This window comes from Rhinoraja longicauda, chromosome 42, assembly GCF_053455715.1.
Source record: "Rhinoraja longicauda isolate Sanriku21f chromosome 42, sRhiLon1.1, whole genome shotgun sequence".
Lineage (NCBI taxonomy): Eukaryota > Metazoa > Chordata > Chondrichthyes > Rajiformes > Arhynchobatidae > Rhinoraja > Rhinoraja longicauda.
The window spans coordinates 6,985,722-7,003,511 of NC_135994.1; the positions used below are offsets into that span (position 1 = coordinate 6,985,722).

A 17,790-nucleotide genomic window follows, 5' to 3' on the forward strand; every position below is an offset into this window, starting at 1 on the left:
GCTGGTCAGCGCAGACTCAGTGGGCCGAAGGGCCTGTGTCCGCCCCGTATCTCTAAACTGAACTAAACAAAACCATCAATTCAGTACATCCTCTTACAACAGGTCAACACCACTCATGGTTCTCCCTCAAACAATGCACCTGTGAAGTGTTGGCGAGGCTGTTACACTGGGCCCAGTCCTACAGTGACCAGAGGTGACTGTGGTCCTCCCCCACAGAGCCTTGGCCTTGGCTGCACTGAGCTTCAGTGCGTCCCTCAGCGCGTACTCTTGCAGTCTGCATCTCGTTCTGCTGGGAGGACATCAAGCTTCATGAAGACAAAACTAGGTCTTTCACTAGTCGATGATCTTCCAGAATCTGTCCCATGTTCATACAATACGAAACCTAATTCCAGTTGGCATAGAGCCACGTTGTAGATCACCAGACATCGTCATTCTGGGATGCATGTTCCTGGGAAACTCGAGTGGTTCTGAAACGTTATCCCACTGATCATTTCTATGGCTGATGTCACACGGTGCTACGTCAAAGTTGGCATTGCTTTTGGAAGAGAGTTGTTCACAAACAGGAGGACGGGATTCATTCGTTTTTTTCCGACCAATTTTCTCTTCGATTTCATGAAGCAATTTTATTCCTTCTCTTTCCATCCAGAATGACAGAGAAAGAGGCGTTGAATGATTCCAACTCCCCGCAGCACGATGAACAATCTGGATCTCCGGTAAAGTTGGTCGTTTTGTCTTGTTGAGCTGATACCACGCTGCTTGTGGGAGCAGAGAGAGAGACTGGCTCCTGTTCACGGAGATGCAGTGCTGAGGAGTTGAGTGATCAGAGTGTACCTGGGTGGAATGGGTCCGTTTGGAAGATGAGACTAAATTTCTCCTTCCTTCCTCCAATGATGTGATCCAGTGAAAGATACAATGATGTGATTATTTTCAGACTTGTCTTTCCCTTGCAAAATGGCCTGGAATGTGGTCCCCTAACCAGACCAATGACATCAATGTTGACTCACAGTTGGTTGTCAACCTCTGATTTAAGATGAGATTGGGCATTTACAACCCACTCTCGGGCAGCAGATCCACGAATCACCTGTAGAATGATGCCGTGTTGCTTATTTTAGTCAGAGGTTTCTTGGCCAGCTCATGTGGAAGATTGTAAACTTCACACCAGTGGCGAGGCTAAGGTTGGGCCGTATCGCAGCTTTGTCAGAGCGTGGATGGTGTACACAACCAGTAAATGCAAAGGGATCCTGTGTTTGTTTATGAGCCAGTATAATGTCCCCTGCCAAAGGGAGACAGATTCTCAACAAGTAAAGAGGTGAAAGGTTATTGGAAGTAGATGGGAATGCAGTGCGAGGTTACAATCAGATTTTAGTTTACTCCAGAGATACAGCATGGAAACAGGCCCTTCAGCCCATCAGGTCCACGGCAACCAGCGATCACCTGTTGACACTAGTTCTATGTTATCCCACTTTCTCATCCATTCTCTACACACCAGGGGCAGTTTACAGAGAGCCACTTAACCTACAAACCTGTGCATCTTTGGGATGTGGGAGGAAACCGGAGCACCTGGAGGAAACCCATGCGGTCACTGGGAGAACGTGCAAACGCCACAGGCAGACTGCACCCAAGGTCAGGATCGAACCAGGATTTCTCTGATGCTGCGACCACCTCTAATCAGCCTGGTTTTCACTTACATTATCAACCTGACTCTTTATTACTATCTATCTTCTTTGGTGGTACAGGTTGTGGGTTTAGGAGTTATCGTTGGAGTAACTGCCTTGCAGTTTGCAGTGGAGGGAATGGATCTTTAGTTGGCTGATGGGGAAGCAATGAAGTGGGCTGCTTTGTTCTGTGTCGAGTTTCTTGGGAATTGTTGGCAAGTGAAGAGTTTTCCATCACGGTGGTGTAGCGGTGGAGCTACTGCCTTAACAGCGTCAGAGACCTAGGTTCGATCCTGACTGTGGGGGCTGTCTTTACGGAGTTTGTACGTTCTCCCCGTGACCTGCACGGGTTTTTAACCGTGACCTCCAGTTTCCTCCCACACTGCAAAGACGTACAGGTTTGTAGGCTAATTTGCTTGATATATAGTAATTGTAAATTATCCCTAGTGTGTGTAGGATAATGTTAGTGTGCGGGGATTGCTGTTCGTCGCGGACTCGGTGGGCCGAAGGGCCTGTTTCCATGCTGTATCTCTAAACTAAACTCCTGACCTGTGGCTGGTAGATGGTGCAAAAGGCTTAGGGTGTCAGGAGGTGAGTCACACACCTCTGACATAGACTTGTAGCCGCAGTGTTTAAGTGCCTAGCCAGTTGCATTTCTGGTCACTGGTGATTCCCACGATGTTGATAATGGCAGACTTGGTGATGGTAACACTAGTGATCGTCAAATGTGGGTGGTTAGACTCTGCCTTGTTGGAGAGGATCATACTGTCTGGCACCTCAGTGGCATGAATGTTATTTATCACTTATCAACCCATCCCTGAATGTTGCCTGGATCGTGGTCCACACAGGCACGAGTACCCCGTGCCTGAATACAGTCCAGGAGGAGTCTGAGGAGTTGTGAATGGAACTAAGCATTATACAACCACTAGTGGCCATCCCCACTCCTGATCTGATGATTGAAGGAAGGTCACTGATGGAACAGCTGAAGATGGCTGGGCCCAGGACACTGCCCTGAGGAACTCCTGCAGTGAGGTTCTGGGGCGGGATGATGGACCTCCAAGAACGACAACCACCTTTCTCTGTGAGGTAACTCCCACCGAAGTTGACTTCAGAGTTACCTGGGGTCCTTGATCCCACACTCAGTCACATCTGCATTCTGCTCTGTGGTCCATGTGTGGACCATGGCTGTCATGAGGTTGCATCAAAACCAGCATTCGTGAGCAAGTGAGTGGTGAGCAGGTGATTGGTGAGCAGGGGGTTATGAGCGGGTGAGTGGTGAGCGGGTGATTATAAGCGGGTGAATGGTGATCGGGGAGCGGGTGAGTGGTGAGCGGGTGATTGTAAGTGGGTGAATGGTGATCGGGGAGCAGGTGAGCGGTGAGCAGGTGAGTGGTGAGCGGGTGATTGTGAGCGGGTGATCAGTGAGTGGGTGAGCTCGCTGCTGATGACACCTTACGCCACTGTCCTTCATTCCATCAGTGTGAATGTGACTGGGCAGGAGGCAGGTGGATCAGATTCGCCCTGTGTTTTCTGAGTGGGACACGCCTGGGCAAATTGCCACATGACCGGGTACAGGGCGATCTGTTTTCACTCGATGAACAATAGACTGGGCAGCGCGTGCTGTGTGCAGGAGCATCTTGGGCAGGTTCCCACTCTGCTGGAGCTCAGAAACATCATGTTCAAGGAGGGAGAAGAATGTCAGGTCAGACACTGCCAGAGACGCAAAGGTGTGGGGAGATAAGTGAGTGTGGGGAGCGAGAGGTGAGTGGGAGAGAGAGGTGTGAGTGTGTGGGGAGAGAGAGGTGAGTGCGGGGAGAGAGAGGTTTAAGTGTGGGGAGAGAGAGGTGAGTGTGGGGAGAGAGATGAGTGTGTGGGGAGAGAGATGAGTGTGTGGAGAGAGAGGTGAGTGTGTGGGGAGAGGTGTGTGTGGGGAGAGAGGTGAGTGTGAGGAGAGAGGGTGTGAGTGTGGGGAGAGAGGTGTGAGTGTGGGGAGAGAGAGGTGAGTGTGTGGGAGAGAGAGATGTGTGTGGGGAGGGAGAGGTGAGTGTGTGGGGAGAGAGAGGTGAGTGTGTGGGAGCGAGAGGTGTGAGTGTATGTGGGGAGAGAGGTGTGCGAGTGTGGGGAGAGAGGTGAGTGTGTGTGGGAGAGAGAGGTGAGTGTGTGTGGGAGAGAGAGGTGAGTGTGTGTGGGAGAGAGAGGTGAGTGGGGAGAGAGAGGTGTGTGGGGAGAGAGAGGTGTGTGGGGAGAGAGAGGTGTGTGGGGAGAGAGGTGTGTGGGGAGAGAGGTGATTGTGAGTGGGGAGAGAGGTGTGAGTGTGGGGAGAGAGGTGTGAGTGTGGGGAGAGATAAGTGCGCGTGGGAGAGAGAGGCGAGTGTGTGTGGGTAGAGAGGTGAGTGTAGGGGAGAGAGGCGAGTGTGTGGGGAGAGAGGTAAGTGTGTGTGGGGAGAGAGAAGTGAGTGTGTGTGGGGAGAGAGAGAAGTGAGTGTGTTTGGGGAGAGAGAGGGGTGAGTGTGTGTGGGGAGAGAGAGAGGGGTGAGTGTGTGTGTGGGGAGAGAGAGGGGTGAGTGTGTGTGTATGGGGAGAGAGGTGTGTGTGTGTGGGGAGAGAGAGGTGAGTGGGTGTGGGGAGAGAGAAAGGTGAGTGTGTGTGTGGGGAGAGAGGGGTGTGTGTGTGGGGAGAGAGAGAGGGGTGAGTGAGTGTGTGGGGAGAGAGAGAGGGATGAGTGTGTGTGGGGAGAGAGAGTGGTGTGTGTGGGGAGAGAGAGAGAGGGGTGAGTGTGTGGGGAGAGAGAGTGGTGTGTGTGTGTGTGGGGAGAGAGGTGAGTGTGTGTGGGGAGAGAGTGGTGTGAGAGTGTGGGGAGAGAGAGGCGAGTGTGTGTGGGGAGAGAGAGGGGTGAGTGAGTGTGTGGGGAGAGAGGGTGAGTGTGTGTGTGTGGGGAGAAAGAGAGGCGAGTGTGTGTGTGGGGAGAGAGAGGGGTGTGTGTGTGGGGAGAGAGAGGGGTGAGTGTGTGTGTGGGGAGAGAGGGTGAGTGTGTGTGTGTGGGGAGAGAGAGGCGAGTGTGTGTGTGGGGAGAGAGAGGCGAGTGTGTGTGGGGAGAGAGAGGGGTGAGTGAGTGTGTGGGGAGAGAGGGTGAGTGTGTGTGTGTGGGGAGAAAGAGAGGTGAGTGTGTGTGTGGGGAGAGAGAGGGGTGAGTGAGTGTGTGGGGAGAGAGGGTGAGTGTGTGTGTGTGGGGAGAAAGAGAGGCGAGTGTGTGTGTGTGGGGAGAAAGTGGTGTGAGTGTGTGGGGGGAGAGAGAGGCGAGTGTGTGGGGAGAAAGTGGTGTGAGAGTGAGTGTGTGGGGATAGAGAGAGAGGTGTGTGTGGGGAGAGAGAGAGGTGAGTGTGTGGGGAGAAAGAGAGAGGTGTGTGTGTGTGGGGAGAAAGAGAGAGGTGTGTGTGGGGAGAGAGAGGTGAGTGTGACAATAGACAATAGGTGCAGGAGGCCATTCGGCCCTTCGAGCCAGCACCGCCATTCAATGTGATCATGGCTGATCATTCTCAATCAGTACCCCGTTCCTGCCTTCTCCCCATACCCCCTGACTCCGCTATCCTTAAGAGCTCTATCCAGCTCTCTCTTGAATGCATTCAGAGAATTGGCCTCCACTGCCCTCTGAGGCAGAGAATTCCACAGATTCACAACTCTCTGACTGAAAAAGTTCTTCCTCATCTCCGTTCTAAATGGCCTACCCCTTATTCTTAAACTGTGGCCCCTTGTTCTGGACACCCCCAACATTGGGAACATGTTTCCTGCCTCTAACGTGTACAACCCCTTAATAATCTTATACGTGTGGGGAGAAAGTGGTGTGAGAGTGAGTGTGTGGGGAGAAAAAGGTGAGTGTGTGGGGAGAAAGAGAGGTGAGTGTGTGTGGGGAGAGAGAGGTGAGTGTGTGGAGAAAGAGAGAGGTGTGTGTGTGTGTGTGTGGGGAGAGAGAGAGAGGTGAGTGTGTGTGGAGAAAGAGAGAGGTGTGTGTGTGGGGGGAGAGAGAGTGGTGTGTGTGTGGGGGGAGAGAGAGGTGAGTGTGTGTGTGGGGGAGAGAGAGAGAGGTGAGTGTGTGTGTGGGGAGAAAGAGAGAGGGGAGTGTGTGGGGAGAGAGAGAGGTGAGAGTGTGTGGGGGGAGAGAGGTGAGAGTGTGTGGGGGGAGAGAGGTGAGTGTGTGTGGGGGGGGAGAGAGGTGAGTGTGTGTGTGGGGAGAGAGAGAGGTGAGTGTGTGTGTGGGGAGAGAGAGAGGTGAGTGTGTGTGGGGAGAGAGAGAGAGAGGTGAGTGTGTGGGGGGAGAGAGGTGAGAGTGTGTGGGGGGAGAGAGGTGAGTGTGTGTGGGGGGGGAGAGAGGTGAGTGTGTGGGGGAGAGAGGTGAGTGTGTGTGGGAGAGAGGTGAGTGTGTGTGGGGGGGGAGAGAGGTGAGTGTGTGTGTGGGGGGAGAGAGGTGAGTGTGTGTGTGGGGAGAAAGAGAGAGGGGAGTGTGTGGGGACAGAGAGAGGTGAGAGTGTGTGGGGGGAGAGAGGTGAGTGTGTGTGGGGGGGAGAGAGGTGAGTGTGTGTGTGGGGAGAGAGAGAGGTGAGTGTGTGTGTGGGGAGAGAGAGAGGTGAGAGTGTGTGGGGGGAGAGAGGTGAGTGTGTGTGGGGGGGGGAGAGAGGTGAGTGTGTGTGTGGGGAGAGAGAGAGGTGAGTGTGTGTGGGGAGAGAGAGGTGAGTGTGTGGGGGGAGAGAGGTGAGTGTGTGGGGGGAGAGAGGTGAGAGTGTGTGGGGGGAGAGAGGTGAGTGTGTGTGTGGGGGGGGAGAGAGGTGAGTGTGTGTGTGGGGGGGGGAGAGAGGTGAGTGTGTGGGGGGAGAGAGGTGAGAGTGTGTGGGGGGAGAGAGGTGAGTGTGTGTGGGGGGGGAGGTGAGTGTGTGTGTGTGGGGGGAGAGAGGTGAGTGTGTGGGGGGAGAGAGGTGAGTGTGTGGGGGGAGAGAGGTGAGTGTGTGGGGGGAGAGAGGCGAGTGTGTGGGGGGAGAGAGGTGAGTGTGTGTGGGGGGGGAGAGAGAGAGGTGAGTGTGTGTGGGGAGAGAGAGGTGAGTGTGTGGGGGGAGAGAGGTGAGTGTGTGGGGGGAGAGAGGTGAGTGTGTGGGGGGAGAGAGGTGAGAGTGTGTGGGGGGAGAGAGGTGAGAGTGTGTGGGGGGAGAGAGGTGAGTGTGTGTGTGGGGGGGGAGAGAGGTGAGTGTGTGGGGGGAGAGAGGTGAGTGTGTGTGTGGGGGGGGAGAGAGGTGAGTGGGGGGAGAGAGAGAGAGAGGTGAGTGTGTGGGGGGAGAGAGGTGAGTGTGTGTGTGGGGGGAGAGAGGTGAGTGTGTGGGGGGAGAGAGGTGAGTGTGTGTGTGGGGGGGAGAGAGGTGAGTGTGTGTGTGGGGGGGAGAGAGGTGAGTGTGTGGGGGGAGAGAGGTGAGTGTGTGTGGGGGGGGAGAGAGGTGAGTGTGGGGAGAGAGAGAGAGAGGTGAGTGTGTGTGGGGAGAGAGAGGTGAGTGTGTGGGGGGAGAGAGGTGAGTGTGTGGGGGGAGAGAGGTGAGTGTGTGGGGGGAGAGAGGTGAGTGTGTGGGGGGAGAGAGGTGAGTGTGTGTGGGGGGGGAGAGAGGTGAGTGTGTGTGTGGGGGGAGAGAGGTGAGTGTGTGTGTGGGGGGGGGGAGAGAGGTGAGTGTGTGTGGGGAGAGAGGTGAGTGGGGGGAGAGAGAGAGAGAGAGGTGAGTGTGTGTGGGAGAAAGTGGAGTGAGAGTGTGGGGGGTGAGAGGTGCAGGTGTGGGCCGCCATCTTTCTATAGCAGCTTACCTGTCCCCTGTCGGACATCCCGCGGTGCTTTGGCGTCGAGGGCCGTCGGGGAGGGCGGGCCGTGCCGTGCCGTACCGCGCCGGACCTCCCCTGCATGGACGGTGAGCGGACAGCGGTCATCCGGCGGCGTCGCCATGTTGGCGGGAGGCGTTGGGCGCGCGCGGCCCGAGGCTGTGCCCCTGAAGCGGCGCGCGGGAGCGTTCCCGCCAACATGGCGACGCCGCCGGATGACCGGGGGGAGACGGAGGCCAGGGCCGCCAAATAAGTCATCCTGTTTTAGCGACGGCCGGTCAGTCTGTCCCTGTCCGTCACACACACACACAATCCCTTTGTTGGTTATTTTTATCTGTCAGATTTGGTCGACGCGCCCTTTGAAGTGTCAGTGTTCACAGCTCGGAGCCGCTGGCAGTTAGCAGGGGGGTGGGGGTGGGCGGGAGAGGGAGGTCGGGTGGAGGCGGGATGGTCGCGGCAGCTCACTGGTCCACGGGCCGTATATCTGGACTCCAGTCACCGGGAGCCGCTCACATCCCCGGCGAGACCCCGGGGTAGCGCCCCACAGACTGTGAGTGAGTGAGGGAAGGGAGGAAGGCAGCAACAGCAGCAGCAGCCCGGGAGCGCAGGGTCACACAAGGGCAGGCACCGAGACTGCATGGACCTCGCAACGCCATGAAAAGTGTGTTTCAGGTAAAACCGCGAGGGTAGCGGACACGAGGAACTGCAGGTGCCGGACTCTTGAACAAAACACAAAGTGCTGGAGGAACTCAGCGGGTCGGGCAGCATCGATGGAGGGAATGAACAGGCGACTTTTCGGGTCGGGACCCCCCCCTGCAGTCTATCTCCAGTGCTGAGCTCCTCCAGCACTTTGTGGTTTGCTCAGTACCCGAGGGCTGTTGAGGACTGTTGAGGGGTAGAAGGACGCGAAGTTTGCCTTTTTGGGAATTGGCACAGCAGGGCGAGGGGCCGAATGGCAGCCGGTGCGGGAAGATTATGTGGAAACAAAGTGGTTTCGGTGCTGTTTACACGGTGTCGCTGTCTCCCCGTTCTCCACGCCTTGTATCCAATTGGTTCCCTCTGGAAGGAGTGACTGAGCTTCTGCACAATTTACAATTCAGAATGTGTAGGAAGGAACTGCATGCAGATGCTCGTTTAAACCGAAGATAGACACAAAGTGCTGGAGTAACTCAGCGGGACAGGCAGCATCTGTGGAGAGAAGGAATGGGTGACGTTTAGGGACGAGACCTTTCTTCAGACTGAGAGTCAGGGGAGAGGGAAACGAGAGATATAGACGGTGATGTAGAGAGGTGTAGAGCAAATGAATGAAAGATATGCAAAAAAGTAATGATGATAAAGGCAAACAGTTAACAATGGCCAGTTTCCCAAAACGTCACCCACTCCTTCCCTCCAGAGATGCCTGACCTGCTGAGTTGCTCCAGTATGTTGTGTCTATCTACAATTCAGAGTTTGAGTCTCACTTGGAAGAATTTTCCACAATCCTCGTCCATCATTTATCGCAATTCTGGGCAGCATCTTGCCGTTAACTTGTTCTGACGGGTGATGCCACTGGCAAAGCCCACTGAGGGAAGTGGAATATCACAGTCAACAAAGGCTTCAACCCACGCAAACTTACTGAGTCTCTGCACACTTGTCACATTGGAATGTCTCTTGCCAATAGAGAGACGAACAAGCAGCTGTAATGTGTTACAGCAAGGTCTTCCCTCATCAATGAACTGTAACAAAGACAGTGTTATAACAGCTTCTTAAATTGAGTGTGTGTTGGAAAGAGTGTTATTACAGTCTTACACCAAGGTGTGTAACAGTATTGATACAGTCTTACATTGAGTATATGTGTGTAACAGAGAGTTAAGTGTTTTTATTGTCATCTGTCCCAGATAGAACAAAGTTGTTATTTTATAAGTCTTATGCTATGTGTGTAAGTTATTACAGTCTTACACTGAGTGTGTGTGCAATAGAGAGTTCTGTCGTACACAATGTGTGTAACAGAGAGTTATAACAGTCTTACTCTGAGTGTGGACGCTGCAGACGGTTGTCACAGAGTCTTATCATGAATGTGTGTGTGGCAGTGTTATAACAGATTTACAGGACCATACTCCCCAAATACCATCCACGTGTCTCCTGCCCCACGCAGGGTGTTTAACGCTCTTGTCCATCGCTTCACCACCATCGTACGCTTATTGCTCCATCCCTCACCCACACTTCATTCGGTCTGGTCATCTGTCGGTGCCGTTCCTGCCAGCTTACAGACCGAGACTGAAACATGGGTCACCAATGAAGAGAGGAATACAGCAGTGGTCTGAGGAGTCCAAGGGTCTGCTTCAGGACTGCCTCAAGCCAGTGGACTGGAACATGTTGAAGACCACTTCATCCAGCCTAAATGAGTGTACCTCGGTCGTCACCAATATCATCGAGAAATGCCCTGACGACCGCATTCTCACAAAGACATTTAGGGTCTGTCTTGACCAGACGCTTTGGATGAACATGAGATCCACTGTGCTAAAGTCCAGATCGAAGGCTTTCAAGCTGGGTGATCCCACACTGTACTAGAAGGCCAAGTATGATCTCTGCAAGGGATGCCAAGCAAGGCTTCTAAAACAGGCTGGAGGCTCAATTTAGTCAAACATGCCAGGTGACTGTGGCAGGGCCTGAATACCATCAGGAGCTACAAGCTGAAATCAGAGGCGATCTCTGTCAAAGACGCATCGCTATAAAATGAGCTCAATGCCTTTTATGCTAATTTCGAGCAGGTAACAAACTTCCATTTAGGCGCATCTCCCATTCCTTGCTGGCTTTACCCCATACATCGAGGTGGCAGAAATCAGATCTGCCCTTGTGAGGGTAAACTCTGGGAAAGTGGCCAGCCCGGATAGTCACAGGACAGGTCCTGAAATCGTGCGATAATAAACTGTCCACGGTCTTCACCAACATCTTCAACCTCTCACTTCAACAGTCCACTGTCCACATCTGCTTCAAGGAAACCTCCATCCTTCCAGTCCCCAAGGAAAACAAAGTGATCTGTCTCTGTGGCTGCTACCCAGTTGCTCTGACATGGACCTTAATGAAGTGCTTTGAAAGATTGGGCCACATTTGCACCAGTTTTCCAGACAAACATTGCAATTCATGTTTCGGCGAAATAGGTTGATGGAGGATGCGATTTCTATGCACTACATTCAGCCCTGGATCACCTTGCCAATAAGAACACCTATATCAGGATGCTGTTCATTGATTGCAGCTCAGCCTTCAACACCATAATACAGAATAAGCTCTTCTCTAAACCTCTGGCCATTGGCCTTGGGGCCTCCATCTGCAACTGGCTTCTGGACTTCCTGACCGGCTGTGATTTTATGAATTAGTGAGGGAACTACAGATGCTGGAATTTTGCATAGAACGCAAAGTGCTGAAGTATCTCAGTGGGTCAGGAATGGGGATGGTTACTGATGATTGCACAATGTTCAATTCCTCAGGAACTGAAGCAGCCCCTGCCTGCATCCAGCAAGACACTGACAACATTCAGGTATGGGCTGGTTATGTGGCAAGTATCATTGTGCCACAAAACTACTGCGCAATGACAACTGTGGATTGTCACCTTGTCGTGGTGGAGAAGCTTGTGTGGTCCTGAAATCCTGAGGAGCGTACGCGCCTGGTAGGGTCACCCATGGCGGTAAGGTCGAGGGGGAGGTCCCTGACAAAGAGCAATCCAACCAAGACCTCAACGGTGGAACAGGCGGGGGATGATGGCTGACTTTAGTGGAGCGTCACAACAGCTGGGAAGGCGGATGAAGGCTACAGCAGAAAAGGGTCTCCGGTCGCCTTGGATTCCATGCCACTGGATCCTGACCCAGATCTGTCAAAGACCGTGTGGTGGTTGTCTGTGCATCAGTCTCCCCATGTTATACAAAGTCACGCACAGGCATCCTAAAAAAGAGGACAATCGCTCGCTTCGAGTGACCGCCGATGATGATGACTGGGCAGTGACAATCTCCAACAAGGGAGAATCTAAGCACCTTTGTTTGACATCCAGTTGCATTGTAATGACCGAGCGCTCCACCACCATCCTAGAGGGTTATCGTTGACCAGAAACTCAACTGGACCAGCCACTCAATGGACTGTGGCATTAAGAGCAGGTCAGAGGCCAGGCATCCTGTGGTGATGATTCACCAAAGCCTTTCCACCATCCGCAAGGCACAAGTCACGAGTGTGAAGGAACACTCTACTTGAATGCTGCTCCTCCAACTTCTAAGAAGCTCGATCTATCCAGGACCAAACAACCCACTTAATTGACAGCCCATCCTCTGCTCCAAACACTCCCTCCCTCCACCACCGGTACAGTGTCCAGTGTTATTCACCAAACCCACCTCTATGGCCAAGGTTAGCAGGTGCTTCGGAACACCACCACTGGCTCTAAATCCTGGAATTCCCTCCCCAGCAGCACCGTGGGAGCACCTTCACCAGAAGGTCTGCAGTGGTTCAAGGAGGCGGCTCACCCTCACCTTTTCAAAGTTAATTAGCGATGGGCAATAAATGCTGGACTTGCTGGCGATGCTCACATCTCCAAAACTTAAATAATATTCTGAGATTACTGTCAGATGATCTCTGTGCCATGTTTTCCTGTATCAATAAATGGCGATCTTCCATTGCACAACCTGCAGTCTCACAAGGAAAGACTGAAATCTTGCATTAGATCACTCTTTGAATGTAATGAATCGCTCAGAGTTTTCGTAGGAGAACAGATAAAAATCTGCATGGTCACAAACACAATACCTCATCAACTGGAAATCCACTTCAGCTTGATACTTCTTAATGTATATCACCTCATCTTACTGAATTTTGTATGATTAAGCATTGTTTAATTCCCAGTTATATGATATTCCTTTATAGAAAATAAAAGTGCAAAAACTAATACTAGGTATGAGGTGCAACGGAGAGAGATTAAGATGCTTACACTAAGTGTGGGTATAACTGAGTGTTGCAACAGGTGAGTGAATCTATAACAGAGTATAATACAGTGTTCAGAGAGTGTTACAACAGTCCTAAACTGTGCAGGAAGGAACTGCAGATGCTGCTTTACACCGAAGATTGACACAAAAAGCTGGAGTAACTCAGCGGGTCAGGCAGCATCACTGGAGAATAGGTGATTGTTTGGGCCGAGACCCTTCTTCAGACTGCTTTCTTCAGAAAAGTGCTTTTCTTGCCACCGGACTGGGAAGGAATGCAATAAGTCATAGATCAGAGAAACTCACTGCATAAAAGAAGCAAATTACATCATCCCTCACTGCTTTATTTTCCACAGAGTATTTTATTATATGTCTGAAAAGCACTTTGGGATTGTAATGAAGAGATTGAAAGATGCTAAAGAAGCATGTTGGTAACCTATTCAATAAAATAAGCAGCAATCTTTATTTAGAATTGTAATTCCACGGGGAAAATAAATTACACAGATTCTAAAATTAAATTTCACAAGATAGTTCTGTCTGTTAACGGGTTAGTTAGAATAGAAGAATGATTTATCTTACGGGAATGTGACCAACCAGAGTTGGTGACTCTGACTAAATATTTTAAGTCATAGAGTTTACAGCCCACCAGGTCCATGATGATCTTTGTTCCCATCTATACTAATCCTATTTACGCACACGGGTCTGTATTCCTCCAAGCCGTGTCTATTTATATGTCTATCTAAATGCCTCAAACGTACTGATTGTATCTGATTTCACCACTGGCAGCGAGTTCCAGATTTCAATCGCTCTCTGGTTTTGAACAAACCCACCCCTCAGATCCCCTTTCCAACTCCTTCCTCTCACCTTAAACCCTTGCCCCCTGTTGATACCCCTGTTGTGGGAGAATAGATATTCTAGACAGGACAGGCCCTCGGCCCACAAGGTCTGTGCTGAACATAGAGCCAAAATAAACTCTTATCTGCCTACATGTGATCCATGTCCCTCTATTCCCTGTATATCCATGTAGCTCTCTAAAAGCCTCTTAAATCCCAACATATCTGTTGTGTTGCTGCAAGTAAGAATTTGATTGTTCTGTTTCCGGACATATGACAATAAAACACTCTTGACTATCGTATCTGCCTCCATCACCACCCATGGCATCACTTTCCAGGCATCCACCACTCTGTGTTTAAAAAAAAACTTGCCCCGCACTTCTCCTTTAAACTTTGCCCCTCCCACCTTAAAGCTATGCCCTCCATTCTTTGACATCTCCACCCTGGGGTAAATGGTTCCGACTGTTTACCCTATCAATGCCCCTGATAATTTTATAAACTTCCATCAGGTCACTTCTCAGTCTCCAGCACTCCAGGAAAAACAAGCCCAACCTATCCCCCTAACTATAGACCTCCAAAACAGGCAATGTCCTCGCGAGTCTCCTCGGTACTCTCTCCAGTGCCAACACGTACAGTGCCCTTTCCTTACAACGCCAGAGACCCGGGTTCAATCCTGTGCTGTCTGTGTGGAATTTGCACGTTCTCAATGTGGCTTGGTGGAACCGGGTGCTCCGGTCTCCCCCCACATCCCAAACACATGCGGGTTTGTAGGTAAACTGACTGCTGTAGATTGCCCCGGATGTACAGGGAGTGGATGGTGGGAGAACCAGGAGAGTGTTGATGGGAATGTGAGAGGCAGTAGGTTACAGGGAAATAAATTTGGGGAAATGCTCGGAGAGCCGGCATAGACTAGAGGGGCTGAATGGGTCCTTTCAACATTGTATGGAAACATGAGGAGGAGGGGGAATGCAGCAAAAGAATTGAGCTCAGATCCATGGTAATACCTCCAGCTATGCCCTGGGCTGACATGCATGCAGTACCATCCTGTGACTTGCTAGAACTCCCCCAGGACCCCAGCTTCCAGGCCAGTTCTCCTTTTGTAACTGATTAGAGGTTTTAACTTCAAGAGATAACAACAGAAAATGCTGGAAACAGCAGGTCAGGCAACATTTGTGGAGATAGAAACAGCTAACATTTCGGACTGAAGACTCTTTGTCAGAACCGGGCAAGAGAAAACAAGGTTATTTTAAGTTGCAGTGCGAAAACAGGCCCTTTGGCCCACCGAGTCTGCATTGACCGGCGATCACCACACGCTCACACTATCCTACGCACTAGGGACAAGTTCCAAATTTTACCGATGCCAATTAACCTACAAACGTGTACGTCTTTGGAATGTGGGAGGAAACCGGAGCACCCGGAGAACGTACAAACTCCGTACAGACAGCACCCGTATTCAGAGTCGAACCCGGCTCTCTGAGGCAGCAGCTCTACCACTACGCCATCATTTGGACCGGACAAATGTTGAGGCTAGAGTTGCCCAGGAGATTTCAATGTGATTGATAGTTAGTAAATCTCCTGTGGGCAGGGCATTGTATAATTCCATTGGAATTCCATCCTTCTGACTTCCACTGTCTTTCCCTTAGGTCCAGAAACTGAAGTCAATCTTTCAGAAGAAACAGAAAGAATCCAGCATAGAAGAGATTCTGCCTCAGCAACCGAATGGCGAGATTGTGAACACAGGGGGCGGGGTGGTCTACTATTACTATGAGGATGACGAGGAGGAAGACGAGAAGGAGGAGTTGCCACTGCCAGAGCCCCCCAGGCCCGTTAACGACAAGCCCCACAAGTTCAAGGACCACTACTTCAAGAAGCCAAAGTTCTGCGATGTGTGCGCACGGATGATTGTCCGTAAGTGGCTCATCTAGTTGTAGTTTAGAGATACAGCATGGAAACAGGCCCTTCGGCCCATCGAGTCCGCACTGTCACTAACACTATCCTACACACACCAGGGACAATTTACATTTATACCAAGCCAATTAACCTACACACCTGTACGTATTTGGAGTGTGGGAGGAAACCGAAGATCTCTGAAAACCCGTGCAGGTCATATCATATCATATCATATATATACAGCCGCAAACAGGCCCTTCGGCCCACCGGGTCCGTGCCGCCCAGCGATCCCCGCACATTAACACTATCCTACACCCACTAGGGACAATTTTTACATTTACCCAGCCAATTAACCTACAAACCTGTACGTCTTTGGAGTGTGGGAGGAAACCGAAGATCTCGGAGAAAACCCACGCAGGTCACGGGGAGAACGTACAAACTCCTTACAGTGCAGCACCCGTAGTCAGGATCGAACCTGAGTCTCCGGCGCTGCATTCGCTGTAAAGCAGCAACTCTACCGCTGCGCTACCGTGCTGCCTTCTCTGCGTTACTGGCGGGGGAGAGGAGGATGGAGGGGGCTGATGTGGCAAACTGGACTGAGGCATTAAGTCTGTCTGTCAGTGTGTCCCAGAGTTCAGGCAGAGGGTGCGTGGTGAGGATTTGCACCAGCTCCGTTGAGGCGTGGCGTGTCCCTAACTGGTGTCTTCACCAGCATGTGCAAAATATGCTCCATGCTACACATGACTCACAGGTGTGAGCTGACCATCAACCATCCATTTACACTAATCCCTCATTAATCCCATTTATTCTCCCCACATTCCCATTCACTCCCCAGAGATTCTACTGCTTATCCACACACTTATTTTACAGAGGGCCAATTAACCCATCAACCCACACGTCTTTTGGATGTGGGAGGGAACCGGAGCACCCGGAGGAAACCCAAACTCCACACAGACAGCCCCCGAGGTCATGATTGAACCCAGGTCTCTGGCGCTGTGAGGCAGCGGCTCGACCAGCTGTGCCACCGTGCCGCTCGTGTTGGTTTATTATTGTCACGAGTACTGAGATACAGTGAAAAACTTTGCGTGCTATCCAGTCAAATCATACTATGCATGAGTACAATCATGCCATGCACGGGTACAAAATGTAGTGCTAAGAGAAAAATAACAGAATGCAGAATATAGTGTTACATCGTTAAAATAGGGAAATGTCCAAGAGGTTGGAAGATTGGGATAACACTCTAGCTCTTGGGAGGACCGTTTAGTAGTCTGATAACAGAAGTTTTTCCTGAGTCTCGTGATATTTGTTGAGTATTCTACAAGGTGCCAAATCTCCAACTGATGGCGATCAGTGACCTTTCTCTGGATGCTGCACTGGTTGCCATGGGAACTTCTCCAGTTGGGAATAACAGGTTCCATTCAGGGTGCTTCCTAATCTTTCAGCTGCAGCCTCACATATTCAACTCAGGCTTGATATCCAACTAAAATGGGCTCCCATTCCCTTAACAGCATTTGTGTGAGTGGTAACTGCATATTAAGCGCAGGGTGAAATGTTTTCACGTTTGTCGAAAAAATGATTGATGTCTCTTAAAATTCAAAATCCTTCTTTCCCCATCACGTGTTAATTGTTGATTCATTCCTGTCTTGCAGTAAATAACAAGTTTGGCTTGAGATGCAAAAATTGTAAAACCAACATCCACCAGCACTGCCAGTCTTATGTCGAGTTCCAGAGATGTTTCGGCAAGATCGTAAGTCTTCGCCTCTCCTTGGTGTCGGAACACTAATGAGGGGATATTCCTCTTAACAATCGCAGTGTACAATGATCAATGTGTACAATGGGCAATGGTTACAATGGGCAATAGTGCTGAGTGTTTTAATTCAAGGATACTTGATATTTTGAAAAGGCAAGCAGAGAGTTCTGATAGGCACTGAGACATGATGAAAACATAAAGTACCGGGGAACTCAGTGGGTCACGAAGCATCAAGGGAGAGAATAGACAGATGACGTTGTGGATTGGAACCCTTCTTCAGACTCCCAATCTGAAGAAGGGTTCTGACCCAAATCACTGTCTGTCCATTCTCTCCCTAGCTGCTGAAGATAGACACATAATGCTGGAGTAACTCAACGGGTCAGGCAGCATCTCTGGAGAAAAGGATAGGTGACGTTTCGGGTCTCGACCCTTCTTCAGAAAGTCTGAAGGAGGGTCTCAACCAAAAAGGTCACCTAATTCTTCTTTCCAGAGATGCTGCCTGACCCGCTGAGTTACCCCAGCATTATGTGTCTACCTCAGATGTAAACCAGCATCTGCAGTTCCTTCCTACACACTCTTCCTAGATGCTGCCTGACACACTAGGTTCTTCCAGCACTTTGTACTTTGCTCAGGATGCCAGCATCTGCAGTTTCTCGTGTCTACATCAAGACATGATAACTGGCCCAGAGACCGGAAGTAGAATTGTTTTGTGTGGTATTACAAATGATGATAAAATAGCAGAAAAGGGAGATCAATGAATAACCAATCTGCCAAGTTTCAGGAAGGGAAGGATAACAAATTTATCACCAGGAGAGCCACAGTGTTGCTAGTCGGCAAATGTTTTGTTAACATGCTTTGTGACTTCGGGTTTCTTTTAAATC

The 17,790-nt window shown here is 50.9% G+C and overlaps 1 protein-coding gene across 1 annotated transcript in view; it reads left to right on the forward strand.

Moving 5' to 3' along the window:
- The first annotated feature begins 647 nt into the window (after nt 1-647).
- Nucleotides 648-17,790, forward strand: part of stac3 (SH3 and cysteine rich domain 3) — a 31,104-nt gene continuing 13,961 nt past the window's right edge. Inside the window, exons 1-3 of the mRNA XM_078431367.1 lie at nt 648-713; nt 14,913-15,177; nt 16,809-16,906. Of these exons, the coding sequence (XP_078287493.1) occupies nt 648-713; nt 14,913-15,177; nt 16,809-16,906 (429 nt within the window). The remainder of the gene's footprint in view (nt 714-14,912; nt 15,178-16,808; nt 16,907-17,790) is intronic.